Source organism: Vidua chalybeata, chromosome 18 (genome assembly GCF_026979565.1).
Source record: "Vidua chalybeata isolate OUT-0048 chromosome 18, bVidCha1 merged haplotype, whole genome shotgun sequence".
Classification (NCBI taxonomy): domain Eukaryota; kingdom Metazoa; phylum Chordata; class Aves; order Passeriformes; family Viduidae; genus Vidua; species Vidua chalybeata.
The window spans coordinates 1,648,467-1,676,325 of NC_071547.1; the positions used below are offsets into that span (position 1 = coordinate 1,648,467).

General features: G+C 44.7%; 1 protein-coding gene across 1 annotated transcript in view; it reads right to left on the reverse strand.

Moving 5' to 3' along the window:
* TMEM132B (transmembrane protein 132B) overlaps nucleotides 1-27,859 on the reverse strand; it is a 227,639-nt gene that overhangs the window by 40,452 nt on the left and 159,328 nt on the right. Inside the window, exon 5 of the mRNA XM_053959399.1 lies at nucleotides 1,116-1,259. Within this exon, the coding sequence (XP_053815374.1) occupies nucleotides 1,116-1,259 (144 nt within the window). The remainder of the gene's footprint in view (nucleotides 1-1,115; nucleotides 1,260-27,859) is intronic.

The window sequence follows — 27,859 nt, forward strand, 5'->3', positions numbered from 1 at the left end:
CAGCATCTTTGGGATCTGGTTTTCTGGAGTGCAAAACCAAGACAGTCCCAGCAACATATTGATGATATACAACTCGATGCTTGAGTTTATAATACACAATTCATTGCTCATGTTTATCAACTGATAAATAATAGTCACTAATCAGATAATAGCTGCATGCTAGGCAGAGAAAAATATAAAGAATAGCAAACATTTATCAAGGAAGTCTTTTCCTTTGGCAATAAATTTAGTCATAAACAAAGATATTCATCCATGTTCCTCTGGTAAGGACCTTCAAAGAAATTTGGTTTCCAGAAAAAGAAAATGGGATCTTTTTCTTTCCCTATCTGATACCTAAGGGAAAATATGGAACCCATAAATAATACCAAAAAAACCCCACCTCATACAGATCTACGTAGTCCATTTTAAAGTTAATTTGAAACAAGAACATCCCCAAACCACATAATAAAACAAACTAATCTATTTAAGATATTCAAAAGCACCTCTTTTATGTCTAAAAGTAATAATAATAATAATAATAATGAGCTAAAAGCTGAAAGCCATGCAATGGTGTCAGAAGTCAGGCAGGCAGAGCTGTGATAAAGTCACAACAACACAATTTTCATCACAATGTCAGGGAGACTGAACCACTTGAACATAATATTTTTTAAAAAACCATTAAACAGAGCACAACATTGTTTAAAAGCTCACAGCTCTCATTTTAAGACATTTTGCAATATGGTTGCTATTTTCTATTCCTGTCACTCTCCTCCAGATGTGGCACAGTTCAGGATCATAAGAATAGAAGTTCATTATAAGAAACTCTTGACTGGCGATGCAGCCAGAGCATGAAGGAAACTTCCTGCCCCCTGTGCCAATATTCTGCATGATTGCTGTGAAATGTGGACAGGGAACAGCCCCGGGGGAGCAGAGACCCCTCTGGGAGGAGCTGATCTCCCTCCATGGGATACAGCAGCCACTGGGCAGCTCCGAGCAGCACTGGGACCCCGCAGCACCTCTGGGAGCTCCCCCCTCACCACCAGAGCAGCACTGGGGAACGGCTGGCTGATGGAAAATCCCAGCGTGGAGGCGCTGGAGGAGGAATGAAAAGATACAAGCTCGTGTGGGTGCCTCACCTTTACGACGTCTTCGTCGGCGGATCTGCACTCGGCGGCGTCCGAGACGTCGACCACGGACCCGTCCTCCTGCACAGCAACCACCTTGACTGGCACAGCCACCATTCTGCCCGTGAGGATGGCTGTGTTGAGGATCTCCGTGTCCTGGGTGCACACACACAAAGGCAGGACGAGTGTTAGAGGAGCACAACGCCACGGGAATGTCACAGGGGTCACGGCGGTGCCAGGCACGGGGATGGGACCCTCCCTTGCACACTCCCTTCCAGCTCCCTGCAATGTTTTAGCAACTTTCTGAGCCAAAAGCTGCATCAGGACCACCAAGCCCTGGTTGTGGCAAACATGGGTTTACTGCTTTTGAGCCCGTTTACAGGTGTGGCTGAGGGCAATGGCATCTGTGAGCACAGCACTGCTCAGTAGGATCTCCAGGGCATCAGCAGCTCCTCCCACCCCTTTGCCAGTGGTCTGGGAGGTGATTCTCCACCACCACAACAGCATTTCTTCCTTCCTGTTCCAGCTAACTCTGCTGTGAGTTGACCATTTATTTCCATAAATACATTAGGAGGAAAACTATGCATCCATACACAATTTTTTTTTTTTTAGTCTTCCCCCATCAAAATCCCACCTAGAGACGCTTAACCACGTTTATCTGCAATCCTGATGAATTCACAGTGCTGGCACTCTAATGACTCCATTACCCAGCCTCCCTCTCTGTCTCAGTTTGATTAATTACTCCAAATGAGTTGCTACAGAGGCCCCTGCCTGGCATAAGCAGGTCCAGGCTGGAGTGGAACAGCTCTGCAGAAGCAGTGCTGACTGCCAGCCCAAAAGTTGACGCACAAGTGGGGCAAGGAGTGATCTGGGATTTCACAGGGATTCATTCCGGCCCCCTCAAAAAGCCTGAGATAGGAAATACTGCTCTGAATCAATCCCCTTTTCATTTTTCAACTTCCATAAAACTAATTGCTTGCCAGTTGTGGGGGGAAAAAAATAAAAAAGTTGCTTCAAACTAATCTAACTTTAAATTCCATTATTAGAATTGGTGGAAGAAGGAATGGATTTTAGTGAAAAATTTGATGGCAGCTTGCATAGGGAGATATATTCACTATCATTTGCTCTGGCTGCTGGCTAGATTGATAGAGAATAATGGGCATTGACCACAAGCTAAGGACAGCTGGAGAAGACCAATAAATACTTGCAACTAAGATGTATTATTAATCAATATTCGGAACCTTCTGCAAAAAGCGCCCTGAATTAAATGAGCTGCAGCACTAATCACAGCAGTGCCAGCCACCTCTGAGAGCCTACAAGAGGTTTATGGGCAGCCAGAACAGCATCCAGCACACACTGGAGTCCATTTCTGATCAGAACAGCACTGAAAGGACGTGCTCAGCTCCACACCCAGACCTCAATGTGATTTAAGAGTCATCCTGAGCAGAGAGGCTTTTTGGAATAACACCTCAGGAAATAAGTACAGGCTTTGTCCTGTTCTCTGTGAGGCACAAACCAGATGTTTTACACGGTAAGTGACTCTCTAGTTTTTGTTTGTGCTGAACAGGCTCATTTATAACCAGCTGCCAGCCAGGAGAGAGGGACACCGGCAAAGAGAGAAGTATGTGACAGAAGTGGAAGTGTGAAAAAAACAACTGAAAATCCTTGACAAAGACTGAGATTTCAACAAGGCTGAGGAGAAAATGCACTGCCAGGTGAAAGGAAGCACTTAGGTGCACCTCAGGTGGAAAAAGATTTTATAAGACAGCAAAGAGAAACTGAAGGTAATTCATCCACAAGTCAGAGAAGAGGTAGTTAGATTTCACCACTGCAAACATCCCATCTATCCTAAGCCCTCAAATAGCAGATATTTGATGAAGACCTGGTGGCCCTGCTCGTGAAGAGCAATTCTCCAACACTCTCCAACAACAGATGATCTCCTTCAACACATCTGGGGGAAATCTATTTTGGCCAAGGTCACAAACAATGAGCACACACAACAAATTCCACTTCCCAACTCTCCGTTAGCACGGCTGTGAACTGCTCCAGGTCAGGCTGGCAGTGCTGTGTCCATCACAGCCTGATGCAAAGCACCAGGAGTCAGGATTAAACACCACTGGGTCAGGATTAAAGGGCTCTCTGCACCTGGGGGACTGGAACCAGCTCCTCAGCAGGCCTGATCCGTTTCTCGTTTGCTTTTTGTGCTGTTTGTTCCATCACCTGGCTGCTGACCATCCTGTGGCAAAGCACAAGCCTCCAGCCCCCTTTGGAGCCTCGGTGCTCTTTAGCTGCCAAAGCTGCACTCACACTTCGATGCACTGAAGGACAAGGTGAAGTTTATAAAGGCATTTGCATTCCTTCCAGAAAAGATGAGCATGAGACAAGCACGAGCACCAGAGCTGTCCTGAACTTCCCCTGCTCCCCAGCACACACAGGAGCCCACCGTGCTAATTAGCTGGTGCAGCCCCACAAGCCCTGCACTTCACTGTAAGCACTTCCACCAGAGAAATCAATGATGCCTGATGCCTGCAGTGAGTGTTACACAAATATAATAGGCTGTGTAAAGGCCTTAAGAGCTGGCTATTTATAGACTGCAAAAATATATTTCCCCTGAGGAAGAAATATGAACTAATTGACTGTCCAGTAGATTTAGAAACAGACTTTTTAGTGCTTCTTCAACAAGTCATAACATTTCATGTAAATTCTGCAAAGCTTGGTTTGCATGTCCATGGTAGAGTTTCCTGCAGGAAAGGAGCTGCTGAACTTCAGCTCCCTGTGCTGGTGATTTCTGACAGCATCTGGATTTGCACAGTGAAACATCAGCACCAACACCCAGGGACCACCAGCACCATCCTCGAACTGTGGGCTCTGCAAGGCCCCTGCTGAAAAACGGGGAATCCTTTCCCATTTCTTTTGTTGAGGTCAGATCTTGACCAACTCCTTCAGCTCAGCAGCCTGGGTGGAAGCTGCACATTCACATCCCAGGCTCCATCCCTGAATAATAATAATTATTATTGTGTGTGTTTATCTAGAGCTATCTGTACCTGAATGCATTAGCACTTCAGCAGAGCTCTTCTTAATTACAACTGTAACCTGCTAATAGCATTTCTTTGTTGTCTGAAGGAATCTACTTCTTATGCAGCCCAGGCTAAATTAAAATTTAATACAACATCAGGTCGCAACAGAACTAGGAAGCAAATGACAGCTGTTTAATTAAAACCTAAAGCTGATTAGATGGCACTACTGAGAGAAATACTCAAGAGGAAGAGCTGAAAACTACTGGAACTCAAGGCCGGGATAATGGCTTTATTTAAATATGAATAAACGCTGCACACAGCCGTAGTAAATGTTTGACAAGTGTTGGGTTTGGACAAAGGTGGAGGAAAAGTGAATGGGAGAAGTGTCAGGAGCCATGAGAGAGCTTTGGCTGCAAACACTGCTGTCAGCTGGGGATGGAACCAGGAGCTGGGATTGCTGAGGAGTAGGCACAAACCAGCTGAGGAACTCCAGGCACAGAGTTCCCAATAACTGTGCTTCAGACAACACCTAAAGAGTGACCTACATGCTCCTTAGGCAGGTGACTCTAGGGCAGCCCAGCCAGCTCCCTGCAGCTGCCACCACGCAGCACTTTCACCCTCTTTCGGTTGAAAAATGAAGACGTGGAGAAATCCATTGTAGGTCTCACAAGAAAGCACCTCAGGAGCTGCACTCAGGTCACCCCACTGCTGATTGCTGCCCCGTGGGAGCAGCCAGAATCCCTCCCCAGAGCCTGGCAGGCCCTGCAGCCCAGGCTCCCCTGACAGGTATCATCCCTGTGATTAATGCACGAGCTGCCTGCGTTTTTCTAGAGGTTAACAAAACATGCTACAGTACACTAAACCCAATAAACACTCAATTGTAAATCAGGAGGGAAACCTAAAGCCAACCCTATTCCACTGACAAATGCTACAGTTAAATGCCTTTTGGCATTTAGCTGAAATGACTGTCTTTAGTGAGGAAGGCAGAGAGCTGGAACATTTGTCTGTAGAATTGCATTCCTTCATTATTATTTCTTTCCCCAGAGTGTAGCTCACGAAAATACATTTGTAATATTAGAAGGAGTCTTTTAGGAACCAGTTCTTCTGCCTGGAAACGGCACCTCTTAAAAAATGGAAATTACAGGGCAGATTGTGACGTGTGGGCTGGGCTAGGGGAGGGTTTTTTATTTGATAAATTATTCACCACCTTTTGCTTCAGATCAAAGAGCAAGGCAATATAAATCCATTAAGCAAGCTTAATATATAAATTAGATGCTTTGCTGAAATTATTATAATCCACAGCAATTCTGTAGTTTCCCCCCTCGTGGCTGAATACCGTTTTAGGTTTCCAATACATATTAATGAAGCCTGGGTGTGAAGAAACTCCATTTTCCACCATTCTATCAGGTAAGATATACCATTCAGTCACCCAAAGGCAAGAACAAACAACTGGGATTATGTGTTTATGAAAGATTAGAAAATGTAAACAATCTTGCAATGAGATTATATTCTTTGACCTTTTTTCCTTCCTCCTTTCCTTTCCTTCCTCCCTCCTACTAAAGGGAATTCCTTACTCTGCAAACCTCATTTCAGTGCAGCCCCTGGTGGAATCACCCATTTCCCAAGTTCTCAGCTATTCCCACTCCCTCCAACATTCATTCCCCTGCCCTGGCTGTTCCCTCATCCCAGCCTGGAGTATCCCTGCTGGAGGGGTCAGTCCTGCCAGATGGACAGGCACAAAGCCAAGCTCAAGGTCATCCTGTCCCTCCTCGTTCACCTGCACAGGGGTTTGGGGACGGCCGAGGAAGGACAGGAGGGTGCAGGTGTTCTGCAGCAGGAATTCCTGCAGCCTGAACCCTGCTCAGAGGTTCCTAATCACTGCTTCTCACTGAGCAGTGGAAGCAGCAGCCATTAGCCTAATTGAATATTATTCTAGATGTGTATCAGTGCTGCAGAAACAATTTGCTTTAGCGCAAAAAGGCACGATCCAGAGACTCCGAAGCAGAGTCTCATTTCAGAACTTGTCTTTTTGCCATGGAGACACTGAAGGAAGCTCTGATCTTAGCAGAGTGTACCTGGCACACACAGAGCCAGCGGGAGGGGTAACTCTGTCTTGGAGCTCATGGAAACTAAAGCTGAGATTTACTCCATTTCATGGTTTTTTTACAAAGGAAATTCAGCTCATTTTGAGGTTGATGTAGGATGAACAAGAAAAACCTGCTGCTGAAGGTGAAACCTGATTAGACACACAGAGACTGTCATTTCTGTGACCTGAGGCAGTTTGGGTTTTGGTTTTTTTTTTTTTTTTTTTCATAACTCAGAACAGATCTGCCCCCATTAAGCAAAGGTTCAGAAGACAGCCTGGTGCACTTGGCAGAAGTAATTGCAACCTGTCAGGCAGATTCCACTGTGCCTTCTGCACGAGCAAAAGCCTTTTCCTGAGCCGGGGCTCAGGCTATTTCTCCTCAGCACACCATATCCAAACCTGCTTTGTGACACCATCGCTCTCAAGTGCACACCTGAGGCTGGAGGAGCAACTATTGTGTACCTGATTTCAAATGTCTGCAGAGAGGACAGGCAGCAAGAGCTCCTGACTCGTGTTTCAGGCCCTTCTAGCCAAGAAACACAGGGCCTAAAGTCAGCCTAAAAGTCTGGTAAACTCTGCCAGCCATTCACACTGGAATTTATGCTGTATTCAGAGATCTGTGCAGGACCTGAACGTTCTCCTGACACACTCAAGCCAGGCCTTCTCAACAGCGGGTGACTGGGAACCATTTTAAAGCATATTTAGAGTTTCGCAGTTCATTTAAAGATATTGTTTTCTCCCTGCTTGTTCCAGAGAAACAAAATCATGTTCTGACTTAATAAAATTGTGGCTCCCCTCTGACTGAAATCAAACAATATCCCCCTGCAAGTGGACACAAAATGGGCAGAGTTCTCTACTCGAGAGCAGTGAGTGTACAAACAGATACACTAATGATTGTTTTCAAATGGCCATGAAATAATTAATCTGAACATTCCTCAAAGGCATTGTTTTCTCCACAGAGAAGTCTAAGGAGAAATGCCTTGCCATGGAACATAATTATCAGATCCACTTGAGTGCCATCAGCAGTCAAAGATACAATTTTCTGGCTCTGTATGTTTGTCCCACAGACTTAATAATATTTAACGACCTCAGGGAGGGCCATTTGGAAAAGTTTCCTTCAGACACTTCTCTAACTCTTTTCCTACTCTTGACAATTTCTTTCAGTCTGGGTTGGAGGGAGGGTTTTCTAGAGGGAATTCTCTGCCACTGGTGCAATGGGAGAGCTGGCAACTCAGTGGCTTGAAAAGGCTTCAGTTTCACGAGTGCAGAACTGCAGACACTGAAACATAAGGTTGTGGATCACGTGAGTTCAGCGCCGCAATCTGTGTGCTCATCTTCTTCCACCAGCACTACCTGGGCAGAAATCCACGTCCTTCTGTAAGAACAGCTGCTTAATGCTATAGAAGGATGCACAAATTAATTACAGCATGTCGACACCACATCCCAACATGCTGCAGGAGCATCAGCACGGAGGGAGCGTGCTTCTCCCCCTGCTTTGGACACGGGGCCTCGCTCCCTTCAGCCCTTCCCAGTGCCTGTGGCTCAGGAAAACCTATTTATGGGCAGGAAAAGATCCACGGGAAAGCAACCACAACACTGAGCAAAAATCTCCTGGTAGGAGACAGCTGCCCAGCAGTCACGAGGCAGGGGGGCAGAAGAAGTGGGTTTTATGTCTTCCCCCTCAGCACAGTCCAAACACTGGCCAGAGCAGGATGCACATTAACTGGATTTGAGAAGTGCATTGTGGAGTTTAAACAGAGCTCTGTCAGATGCTCTCATTCACTGTCCTGCAAAAGGAGGATTTCATTTTCTGAAGAACATGGATCTGGCAGGAAAGGCCTGTGTCTTACCCAAAGAATTACTATTTTTTTATTTTTGAAGACGGGCTGTCTTATCTGTCAGGAGCAGACTGCTGTACTTCCTGATTTCACCTGTTCAGGTAATTTCACAGCTGCACTGGGGAGTGCACACTGGCTGTGCTCAGCCTCTCCTGTCCCCCAGAGTGCCTGCAGTGAGTGATTCACTCCCTGCCACTCCACGGCCAGGACAGCACCAGAGACACTCTGGAAGATTTATCTCTCTCCATTGCCTATTAAAGGGCTCAGATGTCTCTTTATACTTGAAGTCAAGAATTAGGGGAGAGAATCTCTACCCCTCCATGCTTTCAAAACTAGAAACAGTCAGTACCCACACACAGCTGTTGGTTCCTTCACCCCTGGGAGTTAAAATTTACACCCCTGCATGACCCACACAGTGACACAGACTCACATTTGATGCACCTTTTGTCTGCTTCACTTAATAAAAAGTTTCCTACTGCTGTATGGGTGTGGGAGCCCAGCACATCCCTCTGGCTGCCCTGGCTGGCTCCAGACCCTGGCAGGGGGCTCAGAGACCTTGGCACGAAGTCAAAAACACCTGTGGCTTCCATTTTAGCCTGTGGAAAAAACTGCCAACTCTGTGTGAGGAATTACAAACCACAAGGGTTTGAGCAGTGTGGTAGTTGAACTAACACAGGGTGGAAAAGTGGAATTTTGGGGTTTTTAGAATGGGGTTCAGGGGTACAAGATGGAGGGATTTGGGTATGTCCTGACCTTCTTCTCCTTCTCCTTGCCCTCCATGTCTTGCTGTGCTGGTGACACTTTTCTGTTGGTTTAAGGCACAGACACACTGCCCAACACCAATGACAGACATTGGCACGTTATTGCAAACACAGCACACGGAGTTTTGGGTATAAAATGTGAACACTGCCCTGAGGGCAGACAGAATGCCATGGCCGAGCTGCTGGACAGAGCTCAGCAGGGCAGAGAGAGAATGTTCTAGATCAGGGAAAATAAACAGCCTTGAGAAGCCGACCCTGCACATTCAGACTCCTCCTGTGGCTGCAGGGCTGGGAGAACAGGGACTTTTACACTCTGGGGTCACCTCACACCCAGAGCCTGAGATATGGGATGCAGGGAAAACAAAAACAACACATCTGTAGCCACTGCAGCATCAGCCCTTTCTATCCTTCCACGCTCAGAGCTCCCTGCTGCTGGGTTCCCTGATTTTGGGAGCATCCCTGCACTGCCACCCCACTCCAGTGAAGTGCTGCCTTTCACCTCTTCAACACTGAGCTCCTGTTAAACAAACACTGAAGGAGATCTCACCTGGCTGTGGTTGGCACTGCCTGGGAATGCTTTTGGTTTGGAGAAAACTAATTAGCTTCTTGACGAAAATCAAGCGTAAAGAAGACAACTCTGAGAATATTTTCTTTTGGAAAAAAAACCTACAATTGGGTTTTTCCCAAAAACCCCTAAAATTTTTTTTTTTTCTCAAATCAGAACATTTATGTATTTGAGGTGAGTTTTTGAGGATTTTCTGACTGATCTAAGAACTATTGGAGGATTTTTACTTCCTTTCTCTGCCTCTTCTTGGCTTGAGTTTTGTTCTTGACTTTAATTTGTCAGTCTGCTCACCTTGTGTGACGTTCCACCTTGTTCTGACATGCCCCTGTGTCTGATTATTTCTTTTCCTGCTCAACTTTTACAAAGAACAACCTCTTTTTTATTCAAGTTCAGAACCAAATCCCTTTTTTGTTTTCATGATTGAATTTCTCAGCGAACTCTTGTGCAGTGTATTTATTTCCCGCAGACCAGGACAATATCATCTGTGTTTCAAAAGCTGAGCTGCTGCTGTCAGAACATCAATATTTTTCCAGAGTCCATCAGCTTTTGGGAAACACAGTCCCTCAAATGAAAGAATGTGTTAAGAATCTGGGAGAAGGTAGTAATAAAAAAAAAAAAAAAGGAGACTGACTGGAGGTATTAACTATAAAAAAGAGCAAGTATCCACAGAAATGTAAAACTGCTGTGAATTCAGCATCAAACTACTGAATTTTTCACCTTTTCCCATCTCTATTTCATCTGTTCTATGAATTAGATATACAATGATTTATTTAAACCACTGCTTCTAGTATCTAGTCTTTCTACAATACTTCCAAGCCAGTTCTCAGCTCTGCAAAGACAACAGGGCGGTTATTTTAGTTATTTTCATTATACATCTAAAATAACTGAGGCAGAGGAAATCCCACCAGGCCAGGGACAGATGAGGAAAACAATTCCACATTCCCCAGTCCCAGGTCCACGCCTGTTCTGTGGGTGCACTCAAACTTGCTGTTGGTTCTGACCAATTTAAACACCAATTTCCACACCTTTCCTACTAAGTGGCCTTTTTGCATAACAAGAAAATGGGGATTCTATTGGCAGGTTCCCTGAAATTCAGCTGTGCAGCAAAACAAATATCAGTGGCTGCAAGGAAATACAGAGAGCTCCAAATGCAGCAACAGATGAAAGGAAAGGAAGAAATACAGAATTACTTGCCATCCTTCCTAAGTGGGAAATGATAATGGCATATCTAATGTTTATAATGGCACAGGAGTTTATAATGCCACTGGCAGCTGCAGGGGTTCAAGGGGAAAATCACAGAATATCTCTTAATATGAAACTATTGCAAAATGTTCCACTTCCAGGGGGCTTCCAGTGTCATCACACAGGTGGCTTGAAATGGGGCAAGGGGGATGACATCAGTGTTTCTCAGGAATAGAAAGTGACAGTATTCAATAGAAGTATTCTGTAAACAGACAAAGGTCTTCCATTTATTATTCTCTAAAGGCAAGTAAATACCAAAATCACAGCACATTTCCTTGATAAAGGATTTTAACTGGTCCCTTGGTCTTACACCTCAGCACCAAACTCAGACCAGGCTGGGGTTCCACAGTAGCTTTAATTTTTTCCATTTTAAGCTGTTTGTAAACTATGTGAAAGAGTGGCTGACTTGGTTTTCCAACAACAGACACTGAAGGACAGAAGGCAAGTGAAAAAAGACTTCTATCTTTGCTTCCAAAGTATTGTCTTCATAATTAGCCTTTAGAAGTCATTAAGACATGATTTAAATTCAAACCTCCCCATCTGTTTCTTCAGAACCTGTTTCATTATGAGGAAAGGGAAAAGTACTGATTTTCCAGGAAGATCAACTGGGTACAGCAAGAGAGGTAAAAGAGAATTACCCAGTTTGTGTTGAAGGACTCATCTCCAAGAACTGTCTAAGTGAAGGAAAGCCTCTCCCATTTTCTGCCATTTCCCTAATTTGAGACACAAAAATACACACCCTGAGCTGCAGAAAGAAATCAGGTCAGCCCTGCTGGCCTGTTCAAATAAAAGGAATATTTGCTATTCGCCTCCATTAAGGAAATTTATCTCCCTTAAAATTGTCTGTGCTAACCATTCCTTCTCTACTTTCCCTCTAAAAATCGGCAGGTTTTCAAATGATAATACATTTATTTCTTCTTTTGCACTACCAATTTCAAACTGTTGGCTGCTGCAAGGGTGGGAGGAAGGCCAGGTGTGAGGCCACGTCCTGTCTGTCCTGCAGCTGATGGGGTGCCCTCACTGCACGTGGCTCCTGCTAAATGGACAGATGAGCACAGGAGAAGCAGCTTTTTGGAGAAAAGCACAGCTGGAGAAAACGTGTGGTTCTCTGGCATTTTGACACATCATTTTAGCGAAGAATTGACAAAGGTGGAAAAAGTGCTGCACTTAAAGGCCTCCATAAAGCTGACACAAAATTCCAGCTGCAAAGTGCTTTCACTTGGAAGCACCCCTGCACGATTGCCAGGCAGAAAAGAGCAAGCTCTCCTCACCTTCCACTTCTCAGCACTTTGGTTTCTTTCCTTTTTTTCCCCACCTTGGAATATTTAGGCACGTCCTCCCCTCCTGGTGATATTTCACCCCTCGGTGCTGAAACACGCTGGGCACAGATGTGGGGCAGTAATTCCTGAAGATTGTTTTCAAAGAGTTCCTCCAAAAAGGGAGGCTCTTGCCTAAATCAAATTCAACACGGTGCTTCAAGTATGTCATTTAAACTACTGCATTTCCAACTTTTCCAGGCAACAGGAATGAGCTGGCAATGGATCAACTGGACCTTGAAACAAAAATCATGTTTCTGTATATCTTTGTTCCTTTGTTGCGATGCAAGAATTTTCCAAAAGCCAAAAAAAATCACTGCCAGAAGGCTCCTCTAACAAAAAGCAAAACCAGGTAATCAAACATTTCCCTCTTGTGTTATTGCAAGTTTGTTTTCATGGCCAGTATGATACAAAGTGGTCAACCAGGGCCAAGCTCCTGAAGTCACAGCAACTTCATCAAACACATGGTTTTAATTTGGTTTTAATGTTTTTGTCAAATGACACTGCCATTCAGCTACCTGGCCACCAGCTACACTCTCTCAAATGTGGCACTTCAATGCTGTTTTCCTTCCTCTTGGTTAATGAAGGCAGTTATGCAATTGCTGTTGATTTAGTTTGGGATTTTTCTCCCAGCAGCGTGGCAATTAATGCTGGTACACAGACCCAATGCAATCTGACAAAAGCTATTATGGAGAACAACCTGGAATAAAACTGCAACTGCATTTCTTCCTGAAGACGAGTGGTGACAGGAGTGGAAGAGAAGAGGAGGGTTCCTGGCCAGGTAACGTGGGGCTGAGGGACAGAGCCAGCCTGGGACACGCTGAGCATCTCTGAGGCAGCCAGGGCTGGCAGCAGCTCCCTCCTCTGCAGCAGCATTTCTGCTTTGCTTTCCTTTGGTTTTTCTCCTTTCCTGGACAAGAATCTTAAAACCAGAGTTTCAATCTGAAAAGCCTCACTCCAGCATGCACTGCAATTCAGTCCAGAGGGGAATAAACTTATAATCTGGGAAAATCAAGGCAGAGGAGAGGACTGCAGACTCTATTAAACACAGCTGTATGTAGCTGCTGTAGTTTCTATTTCACCAACTTTTGTGATAGCTCTTCCCACTTATTCTGCATGGTCTCTTGGGGTAAACAAAGCCAGAAACCCTGCACTGAAAAAACATTGACATGAAAGGTGCACTGGGATATGATATATAAAGATTTTGCTATTTTTACATGTGCAGTGATATTTAGAAAGGTTGGGAATGATGTTTAGATCTTATTTATTTCTGGTCAAATGGATTGCCAGAGGATTTTTCTGACAGTGGCTGTTTACAATTCCATGGCAGTGAATAATATGCAGAAAAATGTGCGAGGTCCTGGGACTTCATTCAGAAAATGCTGCAAAATGAATTCAGCTGAGGTGGGAGCTGTAGCCTTTTTGCGAGTGTGATTTTCAGAGCACAAGACACCTCTCTCCAGGGCAGAGGCTCACTGCAGATTGAGTATTACAACAATCACACCTCTTAATTTTACACTTTAGGTGTCCTCACCTCTGCAGCACCACGGGAAGGGGGGCAATGCATGACTTCAGCTGCTCCAAAGGAAGCCCCCATTTATCTCTCCAAGAGCCAGAGTCACTTTAAAGAGACTTTTTCACTCAAAGTGTTCTGACAGGTGTTTCACCGATGACTAAAACTTTACATTCAATATTTTGTTCACGTGCCCGCAAGGAACAGTACAAACATGATTATACATTGAAAATAAACCCACAATGATTAATTGAGTAGATTAACCTCCAGAACACTTGGACAGCTGTTTCAACATGCTGTCTTTGAGGGCAATATGCTGAACCAGCTGCTCTTACACACAAGGTAAAACTGCCCGCTTTGTTTTGCAGTGTGAACACTCAAGGGCTGTTTCGTGTCTTCGTGGCTTTAACGCACACCTGGAGCGTTGCCAGGCCTCTGGATAACTTGCATACATTCCCTTTTTTCCACCTTATTAGCAGCTTCACCAGTGTCAACTCGTTTGCTCAGCAATGTGCTCAAAACCAGAGTCAAGTGGCTTTCTGTCATCTTCACACGGGATCTACGCTCTCAGGCTGCTCCCTGCAGCAAGATCCTCGCAGAGTGCATGAATGAGTTTGATTATTTTTGCATGTGGTTTTACAATAGCACAAGTGTTCCTTAAATGGAAAGCATGTCCTGGTCCACGGAGCTTTCTCTCCTTGTTTCCAAGGCAACTCAATACACAGACACATGCAAACACACGTGCGTGCTATTAATATTCCTTCTGGATGGGGAAATAATCTTCATTTATCAATGAAACGCTCAACAGCTTCTGTAGGAGTGAAAGACTCAGACAAACTTCTCACAGAGGAATTCACAGCAGGGAAACATTCAAGAAGCTCTTCCCTTTGATAGTATGCTTAGACCACATGTTTTGGAAAGCTTTTGCATCAAGATCTCCTCCAGCCACATAAGCACAGAACCCTGAGTCCACCTTGCCGTGTCCTTGTGCTGCAATCAAGCTTTCAGTCAAGCTCTTCCAAAGGGAGGGAAATAACCCAGGAGCTTGGTTGGCACATTCATGTCCCTGGATTGCCTCCCATGAATAAGAAGCTGACAAAAAATGGTGGCCCTTGGTGCCTCAGGAGAGGTTCTGCAGCCTGGCCAGAGCCCAGCTGCAGGAGCTGCTCCTGACACTGCACCAGGGCTGAACCTGCTCCACGCTTCCAAATGAAACTCATTTCAGAGCTAGTGAGGTCTGGGCACATAAACGATTTGTCATGCTCAGCACTCCGTGCTAAATCACATTTATACCCTCTAATTCTCAATTGTAATCCTCTTTGGGATTGGCTTAATTGTTCTGCTTTTAAGAGCTGGGGGTCAGGTACAGGCACTGAGTGCTGAGTGAGGACTGCACAGTCTGTGCCTGGCTGGTTCTGCTGCCTATCTGAGAAGGGAGATGTCACAGAGAAGGGAGGCAGCTGGAAATGGCACGAGATGCTTTCAAAGAGAGCCCTTTGAACCGTTGTTGGTTGATTGTTGTTTCTGTCTGTCTGATTTCCCCCCTGGCATATGAAAGGCCTGATGATTTCTGTCACTCCCTGGGAGGCTGGACTTGTCACTCTCACACTGCTTTGTAGGGTTTTCAGAGCACATCAGGCTTTGAACCAGAGTTGGCTCTTGCCTATCTCAGTACCCCATTAATGACAACAGAATCTGGTCTGTCCTTAGGGGTCAAGTGCCACGTCCAAAATAAAACCCACGGGCACAGTTCACCTCGGGGAATTTGCAGTAATACCAAATCCCATGGCAATGCAAGCTCAGGGCAAGGCAAGCTCAGGCAAAGGGTCTTACTCAGATCTCCTTATACCAGGTATGGATTTGAAGGGACATAAATGTGATTTACCTCCAAGCTTAACAGCCAGCAATTGTGCTGAAATGGGACGCTGCTTATACTGAATTCAGTTCAGCTTGGGGTTGATTTAGAAACAGCTGGCTGTGATTTATGGTGTAGGGAATGCAGTAGAATTCCATTAACATCAGCAGAACACCTTTGCATTTCACTGGGGAACCTGGACCTCTTTTCCATACGTAAATACAGGATGTTCCTCCTCCTTTGCATAAGTATTTGAAGCTGTGCTTTATGCAGCTCTGCTCTGGAAAAAAGATCTGGGTTTTATGTCACCTCTTGTTTGTAAATAAATTTTTAAAAAGAGGAATATCTTTAGTGGATGTTATGAGAAATCCCTGACCTCCATGGGAACCCCACCATCCTGTACTAAGAAAACAGTTTATGAACCCAGTTCCTTAATCCATGCTCCCCCCAACTTTTCACCATTGCTCCTATTAACTTGCACACCGTGTAGCCTTAATGATTTGAGGTTACATTTATACTACATGCTTCTATTTATAAATGGTTTATAAGGGAGACTAATCAATATTTAATAGACATTTTAGTGTGCAGCAGACACGAGCAGCATGTGTTAGAGAAGGTCAAAGGCACATCAATAGCAGGGTTAGAAACACCTGTGAGCTCTGACTTGCAAATAACCCCCTGGGCCAACAGGATTCTGTAACAATATTAACAGCAATTATCCAATTAGTAACAGCTTCATTAATAACCGAGTCTTCGTAAATTATTTTAAATGTAGTTTAAAATAATGCAATTCCACGAGGAAGCAATTCCTGTGTGTGAGGTGACCTGTTCCATGACAAGCATTAGGGAGAAATCCGTGGGTTAGGGTTTAAATGCCACCCTTCTCCCATAAGCCTGAACTAACACTGTAACATTCCAATGCAAACACCATTGCAGTGTTATTTTGGGATTTGGGCATCTTATCATACATCCTTAGGGTTAAACTCTGCTTTAAGACACATAAATCCAAATCTCACAGGAGCCTAGAGCTGCTTGCTGTGCGTATCTGTGCGTGTAGGAGGCCACAACTTAGCCTTTTTATTTACAGAACCATTAATTAAATTACTGCAATTAAACATCAAATCAAATTGCATTAAGATGACATTAAGCACACAGGAAGCCAGAATCAGAGCTAGTATTAGGGTTAATGGGAGCTGTACGTGGATAGTTTTTAATGCCCTGTCCATAAGCCACATCCCAAAGGATGCAGCTGACACACACAAAACCAACACTTTATGCAAATACTCTTTCACAATGTCCCAGTTTTTGCACCATTTCCAATTGTTTGTGTGGGTTTCCTGCTATTTTCCTCTTCAGGCAAGTCACCTGAAGTGAGAGGGAAGAGCTTTAGAAATGACAGCTTCTGATCAACTCAGAGCAGCTGAGAACCACAACATTCCCAACTCCCAATTAGTCCACAGGGCACAAGCTGCAATAACAAATCCACCTGAAATTATGATTCTTCTACTTTCTTTTCAATCTCTTTTCTAATTAACTGTAACAGTAATAGAGATTTCTGAGGAAAAAAAATAAAATAGAAGCCAAGGGAACCTAAATCCCTGTTTTCTGCACTGTCACAACCACAGAAGGGAGCAGCAGCTCCACCCAGCAAATCCCAGCAGGGGCAGATCCCTCCCTGCAGAGGTCCTGCATTGCCTGGGAAACGCAGGGGATGCCCCAAAATGTTGCTTTTTTGCCACAGGAATGGAGTGGGAGGACTCAGGTCTGCTCCCTGCACCCCGGGAGCACAGTGCAACCCCAGCCCTCCTCAAGGATCCAAACCTGCTGCTGGGAAATCATCACTGAAATGCAAAATGTTCCTGCAGCAGGCCCCTTGTAGAGTCTTGCTGTGTTCTGAACTTAATGGTTTTCTGGAGAGTTTTACAGCAGAATTAAAATAATAATAATAAAAATGTGATGTTTGCTTATGCACCGATCAAACTGGCAGAGAACTCTGTGTGCCTGTATTTTCAACTGGAAAAAAAGAAAACATTGAGAAGATTCAATATTTATGTAATATTTTATGGAAGTTCAATAGAAAAATCCAATATAATTTCCCAATTAAAATCACCTGCTAGTTGACTTACATCCATTACTATTATCTCAAGCCACTGTATACTGAACCTATTCACACAGCAGTGTTATGTGAACATGCATAGGTTAAGAATTAGTAATTACTGTCTAGACAATTCACTGTTAGCTATAGTTGAGTGAATATAATGAATAATTTATTTGATTAATTTTGCATTCCTTTTCCTCTTTGTCAATTGATCATGACCATGGAAAACTTGAAAATGTACTCATTTATCAGAGTTATTTTCTGGGAATAATTCTTAGTCTGAACATTTTTTCACAAAACAAACTATTCTTACTTGTGGACTGAAATTCACATTATGGGATAGAAACTATGGAGACCACTGGGGTTGTTGTTCCCTTTTGCTCAAGCAGATCATCAGGGAAATAGCAGCAATGCTAAAGTGCTTTTACAAAAAGAGAACCCAGACAGTTTGATGCTCATTTTGTTGCATAAGTTACATAACAAAGAGAACCTATGCAACTGATAAGCAATAGCTAATACTTGATTTAAAACTACAGGTGAAGTGGGAAGCCCATCATCTTTACTTAGGGTTTAAAAGCCCACCAGGAAAGAGGGAAAATAAGAAATATCTGAGCTGGGGGAGCACTGGAGGAAGGACTGGCAGGTCCAGATGATGCTACAGGTAAATATTGCTGATTTCTATGGGCAGAGCTGGATCTGAGCTGCCAATCCAGAGGCAAGAGACCCAACAACCATTCCAGCTCCTTGGTCTGACATGGAATTTAATAGTGCATTTTTCCCTTTGAAATTTGCTCTTCATTAGGTGAGCTTCAGAATGGAGGCTGAAACAATGAGGGGCTTTGACTCTGCACAGATCAAATGCATGCTGACATCCACACACTCAGGAATAAATGACACCCTAATGAGACACAGAGATCAAATGCTCTGTTTGCCACTTCAATCCCCAGCAATGTGAGGCACATCAAGGCTGTTAACCCATTCCTGGCACTCCAGGATGCTGCAGGGTCCAAATGGCCTCACATTTTCTTTCCATCACACTTAATTCTCATGGCTGCTCCCCTTTTGCAGGGCCAAGCCAACGCCATGGGAATGATCTTGCTCCTGCCCACAAGGAAACAAGAGGAGGAGGAAGGGTACGTGAAGGAATGGGGATGAATGAAGTTTGATTGTGGGGTTATAATTTCTACCCTTTTCCTCCCACTATTTACAACAACCTTACAGGGACACAGAACACAGAGGCAACAGCAAACACTGACTGTGATCAGCGTGTCAGGGCAAGGAACTGAGGAGGGCAGGAGTTGGGGAGAGCAGGAATTAAGGGGGACAGGAATTGAGCAGAGTAGGAATTGAGGAGAGCAGGAATTGGGGAGAGCAGGAATTGAGGAGAGCAGGAATTGGGGAGAGCAGGAATTGAGGAGAGTAGGAATTAAGGGGGGCAGGAATTGAGGAGAGCAGGAATTGAGGAGGGTGGGAGTTGAGGAGAGCAAGAATTGAGGAGAGCAGGTGTTAGGAAAGCAGGAATTAAGGGTGGGGGGCAGGAATTAAGGGGGGCAGCAACTGGGGAGAGCAGGAATTGGGGAGAGCAGGAATTAAGGGGGGCAGGAATTGAGGAGGGCAGGAGTGAGGAGAGCAGGAATTAAGGAGGGCAGCTTTGGGTTCTCTCCCAAGCACAGCAGCCTCACCAACACTGCTCTCATGGCACTGAGGTTTTGGGCAGTGACATTCCCAGCTGTGGAAAGCAGCTGGAATGATCAGAGTTGTTGCCATTCCAGTGCATTTACCAGCCCAGAAGCCCAAGGTCCCAGAGATGATGCAAAACTCTGTTAACTCCTCCCTGCCCTCCCTCCCACATCCGTGTGATGCCAACATTTCACCCCTTGACACTCTCTGGATCTGTTCCTTCCCCTCCAGCCACAGCAGGGACTGCATTTATTCCCTCTGAGCACCTGGAATTTGCAGTGCCTGCATTTATTCCCCCTGAGCACCTGGAATTTGCAGTGCCTGCATTTATTCCCTCTGAGCACCTGGAATTTCCAGTGCCTGCATTTATTCCCTCTGAGCACCTGGAATTTGCAGTGCCTGCTCTCCCTGCCCTCCCCAGTGCTGCTGCCTCCCTCCCACCCCCACCAGTGAGCGCTCTCTTCTGCCTCTGATGGATTTTGAAAGAGCTCACCAAAAAGTGCCAACCAGCACGAAATGCACCTCCCAGCCCCACAGGAGGCAGAGCTGGGAAGTGCTAATTCCCAAACTTCAGAACTGAGCAATGCAGAATATTCCAAAGCTGTCCCAAAGCTCTGGGTTGGAGTATCCTCATCATATTAATAAAGCTGCAGCTTAGCATTTTCTGTAAAGCTGAGGCACCTTTGCAAGAAATTTCTTCACACACAATAGCCCCTTATAGGCTGTGTTACAACTTCCAAAGCTCTTGGATTGCTCTCTGCTCCATCTTTGTGCTGCTATTTAAATTTAATTTAAAAAATAGAAATTACATGAAAAGTAATTCCTGAGCCTGACTGTATTGGGACCATGTAAATCAGAAATAACTACACTGAGGTCAGTGACAGCTTTGAACAGGAGTTGTGCAGAACGTAAATGACTGTTTAAAAAGGAGAGCTTTCACTGCAGCCTGTACATAAGAAATATTGTATTATATATACACACAATACAAAGTTAATTTATGCAGAAAGGACTCATCTTGCTGTACATCTAATAAAAGCAGGCTGACTGCTAAATATTCCTAATAATCCTTCCTCTCCAGCTAGCAGAACAGCTCAAAAACAAACATCATTTTGTTCATGTGTGTCCATTATATTCATGTGCTGATTTAATTAACAGTAATTTCAGTATCTTGGAGATTTCTTCTCCGTTTTACAAATGATGCCCTTTTGCTGAGGGCTTTGGTTCGAATTACTGGCCAATCAGCTGTGCATCAAGTCTAGAATGCTAATTGGCAATGAAACCAGAGTGAGCACGCTGGAAAGACTTACAGATGAGCCAGATTCTGGGGGAATTGTTAAGGAACACGGAGAGTTTTTTAGGCAGACGAAGCAAAAGCTTTGCAGCTCCCTCCAGCACAGTGGAGGGTCCTGGTAATGCTCTGCACTGCTCAGAGCCCCTGAGGCAGGCTCAGCTCATTCCCCTGGCCACCACCCCGTCAGGAGGGTCCCTGTGCCCCCACTCCTGCCCTGCAGGAGCTCCCACCCCTCCCGATGCTCTGTCCAGGAGCCTCTCCCTCGGCTTGAACCCCCATCAGAAAATCTGTCATAAAAGGAAGCAAACCTGATGGAGCAGAGGTGTCCCCAGCTCAGCAGAAGGCACCTCTCAGCATTTCCCCTGCACATTTATTATTGGAAACACTTACTCCTAACAGGAATTTAGTGCCTGAGCACCCCTGGAAAGGATTTTTCTAAGAATAGTAAGTGCCCACATGGATCAGAGAGGCCTGAGATCATTCTGGCTGCAGGAATGGCTGATGTCCTCCTACCCCTGATATACGGGCAGCACGTCACCTCTTCCAAAGCCAGCTTTATTTAGAAACCCCTGCCCAAAGCTGCTCCAGATACTCATCAATCAATTCCAGATCACAGCTTCTTTCCAAAAAAACCAGTTCTGAGGTGCAGAACTGAGGCACCACCAGTGTGATCTTCAGGAGGAGCTCTCCCCAGAGCGCTCACTGCACTTTGAGGAAGGAGGCAGGGCAGTAGAGCAGTGCCTGTGCCAAGGGGATTGACCCCAGGAGCAGCTGCAGCACTGGGTAGAAGCAGGGGGACAGGAGAATGCAGTGCTGGGAGCAGGAGGAGAAATCCCCTTTGTCTGCCCCCACTGTGGCTTGCCCAGGTGATCATAAATCAGCTCCAAAACTGCTTTTTACAGCAAGGCCTTAGGACACCCCAGCCACACTTAGGACGTGGTTTGTGGGACCAGCACGGCGTTCCCCACGGCACAGACAATCCTGCCCCATTCCTGTGCTGGGGAATGCTCTAAGGACAAACATGGGACAGAAAAAGCCAGCCTGCAATGCTGCAATGCTTCATTCCACAGGGCAATCCCTTGCATCCATCCAAACTGCAAACAGCTGACAATATGTGGGCAAATCTCTGTAACCTGGGGAGATTCAGAGTGACTTCCAAGAGGTGGATTAGTGGGAAATGCTGCCTGGAGGACTGGAACCTAAAGGATCTGGAGCATTTGGCATCAGCCTTCTCTGCTGGGAATGTTCATGAATGAATGTTCATGAATGTTCTCAGAATTAATGTTCATTAATATTTTGGACTCTGATTGTAACGAGTATCAGCAAGTGTATCAGATTTCATGAAAGCAAATTATTGGTTCACAGTGGAATAACATGGTGCTTCACTCAAGCATGAGGATGAAAACCTCATATAATCTCCAGCTATTGTCATTCAGTGTTTATCATCCAACACAGTAGAATACAATTCTTATCTTTGATGGATGTGGCACACAATAGCTGTTTTCTTGAGTGCATCATAAATATTAATAGTATTCACAGAGCTTCTTAAAATTGGTCATGTCACATTGCTTTCATGGAAACACTCAAAATGCCATTATTTTTGTCCCACCAATAGCAAATTTTCCTTTAGTTTTTTTTCTTTTTCACTCTCAAAATTAAATGGTAGAGGATGTTTAACAGAGCAGAGGGAAAAAAGGGATAATGGTTCACATCGAGCCATTCCAAAACCCACTTCAGATGCCCAGAATTAGACTGAAAGAGGAAAAAAATGTGATATCCTTCAGAAAACACAGTCCAGTTAAAAGTGAAACACTTGATGAAATTGAAGAGATTTGTCTGGAATTTCATTTTTGGAGAAACACTGAGGAAGAATGCCGACATCACGTTTTTCACTTCAGAAAAAAAGCGCACTTTTTTCTCTCAAAAATAGAATATTTGTACATTATTGTGTCTATCCTGGGCTGCATCCAGAGCAGTGTGGGCAGCAGGTCAAGGGAGATAATTCTGCCTCTCTGCTCTGGTGAGATCCCACATGGAGAGCTGCATCCAGCTCTGGGACCAACGGCACAAGGACCTGGAGTGTGAGATTCCCATTCTCTGGACACAGAGACATCATTCTGTCTCTCAGGAGCAGCACAGAGAGAAGAAGAGAGAACAATCTTTATCCCTGCCCCTTTGTTTTGCCCATGTGGAATGTGGTGTGGAGATTGTTCACCTGCAGGGATTGCAGGGCTGGATTCTGGTGAAGGTTGTTTGGGCTCAGTGCCCAGTGGGATCCAGCTGTGTTGGGCTCTCAGCAGAGCCACAGTTTGAGTTAGATGGGTGAGTAAGCAGTGAGTGTGTAGAACAGCACAGTATCTCTTTAAATAGTATATTAATGTAATATAGTGCAGTTTTAATAAAGCTGTCCTTCAGCCTTCTGGTCTGGAGCAGACACCTGCATTTCTCCCCACATCTGGGGATCACTGTGTTTTTTACTGTACCTGGAGCTGCTGCAGGGCTGGAGCCAGGCTGGGACACCTGGGGGGGCTCACCTGGAGAGGAGAAAGCTCCAGGCAGAGCTCAGAGCCCTGCCAGGGCCTGAAGGGGCTCTAGGAGAGCTGCAGAGGGACAAGGGATGGAGGGACAGGACACAGGGAATGGCTCCCAGTGCCAGAGGGCAGGGATGGATGGGATATTGGGCAGGAATTGTTCCCTGGCAGGGTGGGCAGCCCTGGCACAGGTGCCCAGAGCAGCTGTGGCTGCCCCTGGATCCCTGGCAGTGCCCAGGGCCAGGCTGGAGCAGCCTGGGACAGTGGGAGGTGTCCCTGCCATGGCAGGGTGGCCCTGGATGATCTTTAGGGTCCCCTCCAGCTCAGTCTGTTCTCTGATTCTATGACTTAATCAAACTGAATCAAGCACCTCAGTTCTACACAGAAATAAGTTTTTCTGCTGTAAAGCAGCTGTGATCACTAAAATGGCTTTTCAGGGTGTCTGATGACAATGCAAGCCCATGAGGACATTGCTCACATCTGCTCCCCACACATTTCTCTCCCAGCATGTTTCAGAGTCAAAGCCTTCCCCTGATCAAACTTAATAAACCTCCATTGCTTTGTGTTTTGGTTGATGTGTTCCAAGAAATCTTTTAAATTTTCATCTTTCTCCATAAAATTCACCCTGTGGTTTTAGGAGCAGCCTGACAAAACAAAACCATTTAATTCTCTATGACAATTAATTTGGAGATGGTAATAATTGCACAAGATCTTATCTCTGCTACAGAGACATAAAACACTCGCTATGGGCATGGGAAATAAAGTAATACAAAAGAAGAATCTCTTTTTTCCTATTCTGTACTCTCTCCACAGTAGTTAATTTGCTCTGAGTATAAAATCAATCCTTCCAATGTGGGGTTTTAGGAAAGCTCAAGGCTTCAATCCTGCTTCCATTAATTAGTGTTAAAATTCACACTGAAATCTGAGATCTGGGAGCCACAGATTCCAGTTTGATTTAAAAACAATGTTGATAATCCCTAATATTTCTGGGGATGAAGATCCACTCTAGATTGAATTTACTTTTTTTTTTTTTCTTTTCCTTTAATGAAATGGTGAATGTTGGAAAGGACAAAATCCCATTCTGGGCAGGTTCCTTTGCATGCAAAGTACAACAGAAAGGCACTGTTAAAAAGGAACTGCAAAGCCAAAGGCCAAAGTGATTTCAAGTGAAAAATGTGCATTAAGTGCAATGGATAAACGCATAGGGGACAATTTTGCACATAAATGCATTTAACCAACTTCTGAAAGATATGTAGATCATCTGGGTTTGCTAGAAATGACTGATCCTGGCTTTTTTATACTTCAGAATTAAGTGGGTTTGGTTTTTATGCCCAACCCCAGAGCAAGCAAAGGAAAAGCTGGTAAAGACTGACATTTTCTGGTTTAGTTTAAGGTGCAGGTAAGCTGCTTTCTAAGTCTGGGTCACCTCCCACCTTGGACTGAGTGTGCTCCTTTAACTGGTGTCTGAATGTAAATTCCATTAGCAAACCATGATTTCTGTAGCAAAAAAATAAATTCTTTAAAGTTTTTTTCCTCAAACAAATCAGCCAAGTGTTGCGCTCAGCAATCCCGTTTCAGCCTGAGTTACAGGAATGGGCACCTTTAAGGACAATTTTTCTGGGTGTTCTTGTGTGGCAGCAACCAGAAATGCAATTATCCAAGCTCCCATTTAAAGGAAACCTCACCAGAGCGAGCACAGCCATCTGTGCAAGTGACTCACAACCTCAGGAAACCATTACTCCACCAACAGCTCCCGTTCTGGGGGGAGGAAACAAAACTTCCTGAGGACATCGTTCAAATACTTGCAGGAAATAGAGAAATGTTTGAGGCTGAGGGGCGCCGAGTCCTGGGGAAATATTGATTGTTGCATTTGAAAAACGCTGTGGAACAATGACGGTCTGGGACTTGCAATTCCACTCCTACACGAGAGAGGATTTGCAGCATGGACATCTGAAAGAGCAGGGCTGCCAGCCACAGGCCAAGCCATCATTTTCCCAGGTAAGAAGACAGTGCCAGGTATTTTTCTGTTATTAAACCTATTGTTCCTCAAGCCTTCAGCCCCAGCTGGAGCCTTCTTGTATAAACCAGTTAAGATACATCTCTTCAATGTCTTATTCTTTACTTTCACTAAGTTCCTGGTTGCCTAGAAACTCTCTACAAGACCTGGATTTTAATTTTTTCTCTTTTTTTTTTTTTTATATTTTTGCCAACTGTTAGTTAGATAACAGATTAATTAACTCACAGGTGTTTGTGACAGAAACCTGGATGACAGACTCAAAGCTGGGGCAGTGTTTGTTTCTTGCATCCCAGGAGTGTCAGACTCCACTGACGACCTTGCTACCAGCAACTTTCCACAACTATGGAAATTGCAGATGATGTCTGCTTAGATCAAGAGCAATAACTGAGAATTATAGAATTATATCATCGCTGGACAGAACAGATTTATCTGTGCTATCAGTTTCTGTAATTAGCACGACATGCACTTCCACTTTGCAGGATTACTATATCACATTTTTATATTAAAATAAATAAAGCTGTCTAGTTTAGATCCAGCTTTAGAATGTTCTGCTGGACCTTCTGGATGCCTCAAACACACCTTCTGCTGCATCAGACATCAACCACGTTCACAACTCCCATCCTATGTCAATGCCATAAACATTTTAAAATAATCACCTGCTGTGTGTAGAGTCAGCACTGGTGACAGCAGAAGACAGAATAGCAGATTTTCTCCCTGATATTCAGCAGCACAACAAACAGAGGCACCAAAAAGAGCTCTGGCTGTGCTTCCCTCACCTTGCTCTGTTGTTCTGCTGTGTTTGGTGGGAATGGATCACCTTTACTTTGGGGGACGTGAGTTCCACGTGTTAATCTGGGCACCAGATGTGGGAAGAATCAGTGAGCAGAGATGTCTTCACTGAATTCACAGAATCACTGGGTTGGAAGGAACCTTCAAGATCACCAACCCAACACCTCAACTCAACCCTGGCACCCAGTGCCACATCCAGGCTTTGTTAAACACACCCAGGGGTGGTGACTCCCCCGCCTCCCATTGCAGAACTTTTATCACTCTTTCCATGAAAAACCTTTTCCTGATATCCAACCTAAATTCCCCTTGGTGCAACTTGAGGCTGTGTCCTCTGGTTCTGTCAGTTCCTGGAGAAAGAGCCCAAGCCCAGCTGAGCACAGCCACCTCTCAGGAGCTGGGAGAGTGCTGAGGTCACCCCTGAGCCTCCTCTTCTCCAGGCTGAGCACCCCCAGCTCCCCCAGTGGTTCCTCACAGGGTTTGTGTTCCCAGCCCCTCGTTGCCCTGGTTTAGCACCAGCAAGAGGAGAGAAGCTCCCAGGAGCAGAGGGGCTGATTGCCCCTGGCAGTGGATCCTGGAGTGTCAAACTGAGCAGGTCCTCAGAGGAGCTCAGGGCCACGTCTGTGCCCCACAGGAGGATGGTGCAGCCAGAAACCTGCCTGGATCCCAAACTTCCCTCCTCAGCAGCTTTCAGAGCCATTTCTACAGCTAAAAATCTCTCAACTGCTTTTCATCTCAAGAGGTTATGACAAAAAAAATTGAGATAAAACTAAATATTCCTTCCACTCCCCTCCAAAGAAACCTCCAGCAGTCAAATATTCCAGCTTCTAAGTAATCCTCCCATCCCTGCTTTTTTAGCTGAATTAAAACCTAAACAAAACAAGAGTTTAGGTGACAAAACAGCATTTACATTCTTCAAAGCCACTCATCCCTGGTGCCACTTGTTCTTGAAGGTATAAATTCTACCTCTTTTCTAACCAAAATAGTTTTTTAGAGATAATAAGCAAGAGCTTTGCAAGATTAAGTGTTTTTAAATGTACCTTTAAGAATATAAAAAGGGACTTAGAAGTCATTCAGAAACAGGTAAAACTAAGTAAGAGTGTCTTCATTTCCATTTAATTTTCTATACTCATCAAGCTTAGTTTGTTCAGGTCTGATTAATTAATGTCTACAAAGAGTTCCAAAAATATGAAACACTACATAAATACTAAGTAATAATCGAGTACTGAAGGAAAAGCTCATTTGTTAATTTGCATGGGGTTTTAGGAATTAGCATTTATTTATTTATTTATTTATTTATTTATTTCCCCTGTGCAAGCAGGCCCATCCAATCCCTTTTAGCTTTTTTAGTAGAAAATGCTTTGGCAGCTACAGGACAATGGATCTTCATGTATTTTGTGTGTTCCAGCTCACAGAAAATTGCTGAGACTGGATGTTTCAATTACTGGGAGCTCAAGGAGCTGGGGAGAACCTGCAGAAATCAGGTTCTCCTTCAATATGAAATTCTGGTTTAGTTTCTCTCATTATTGCAAAAGTTTTATTTATTTACATATGCAGAATTCACTGAATATGGCCATAAATAAAACTGAGATTTATTAGAGGGGGATCATTCGAATTGAAACGGATGATTTGGGAATTAAAGATAATTTTTGTTTTGCAGGATTTCCCAGCTATTTTTTCTCCACTATTTCTTTCCTGCTGGAAAGAAATTTTCCTTCTTCATGCCACTGTGCTGCACTTTTTCGTGCCAGTGCTGGTGCCATTCCCCTGAAACACCAGGAATTGGGAATCCCATCAAAACATTCCCTCCTGCAAGTCAGGCACTCAGCACTGTGCTCAGACCTGAAACTCTCAGAGGAAATCTGTGTTTTCATCTATAAATACTCAATGCTCCCAATGAAAGGGTGGATGCACAGCAAAGGAACAGCGAGTAATTTCTGCCCAGGGCAGTGACAGAGGCATGGAAACTGCCCTGGGAACCCTCCTGGGGGCTTTTTGAGGGGCCAAGGTCCAGGAACCCCAAACTCTCCTCCACAGATACCAGGTGCTCTCAGAGTGAGGCAACAAACCAGGCAGATCTTGAGGGGAATGAGCATTAAAACACATTTAATTCAGCCAGGCACGCTGGTCCCCAGGAATGTGCTTCTCTGAACACCAAAG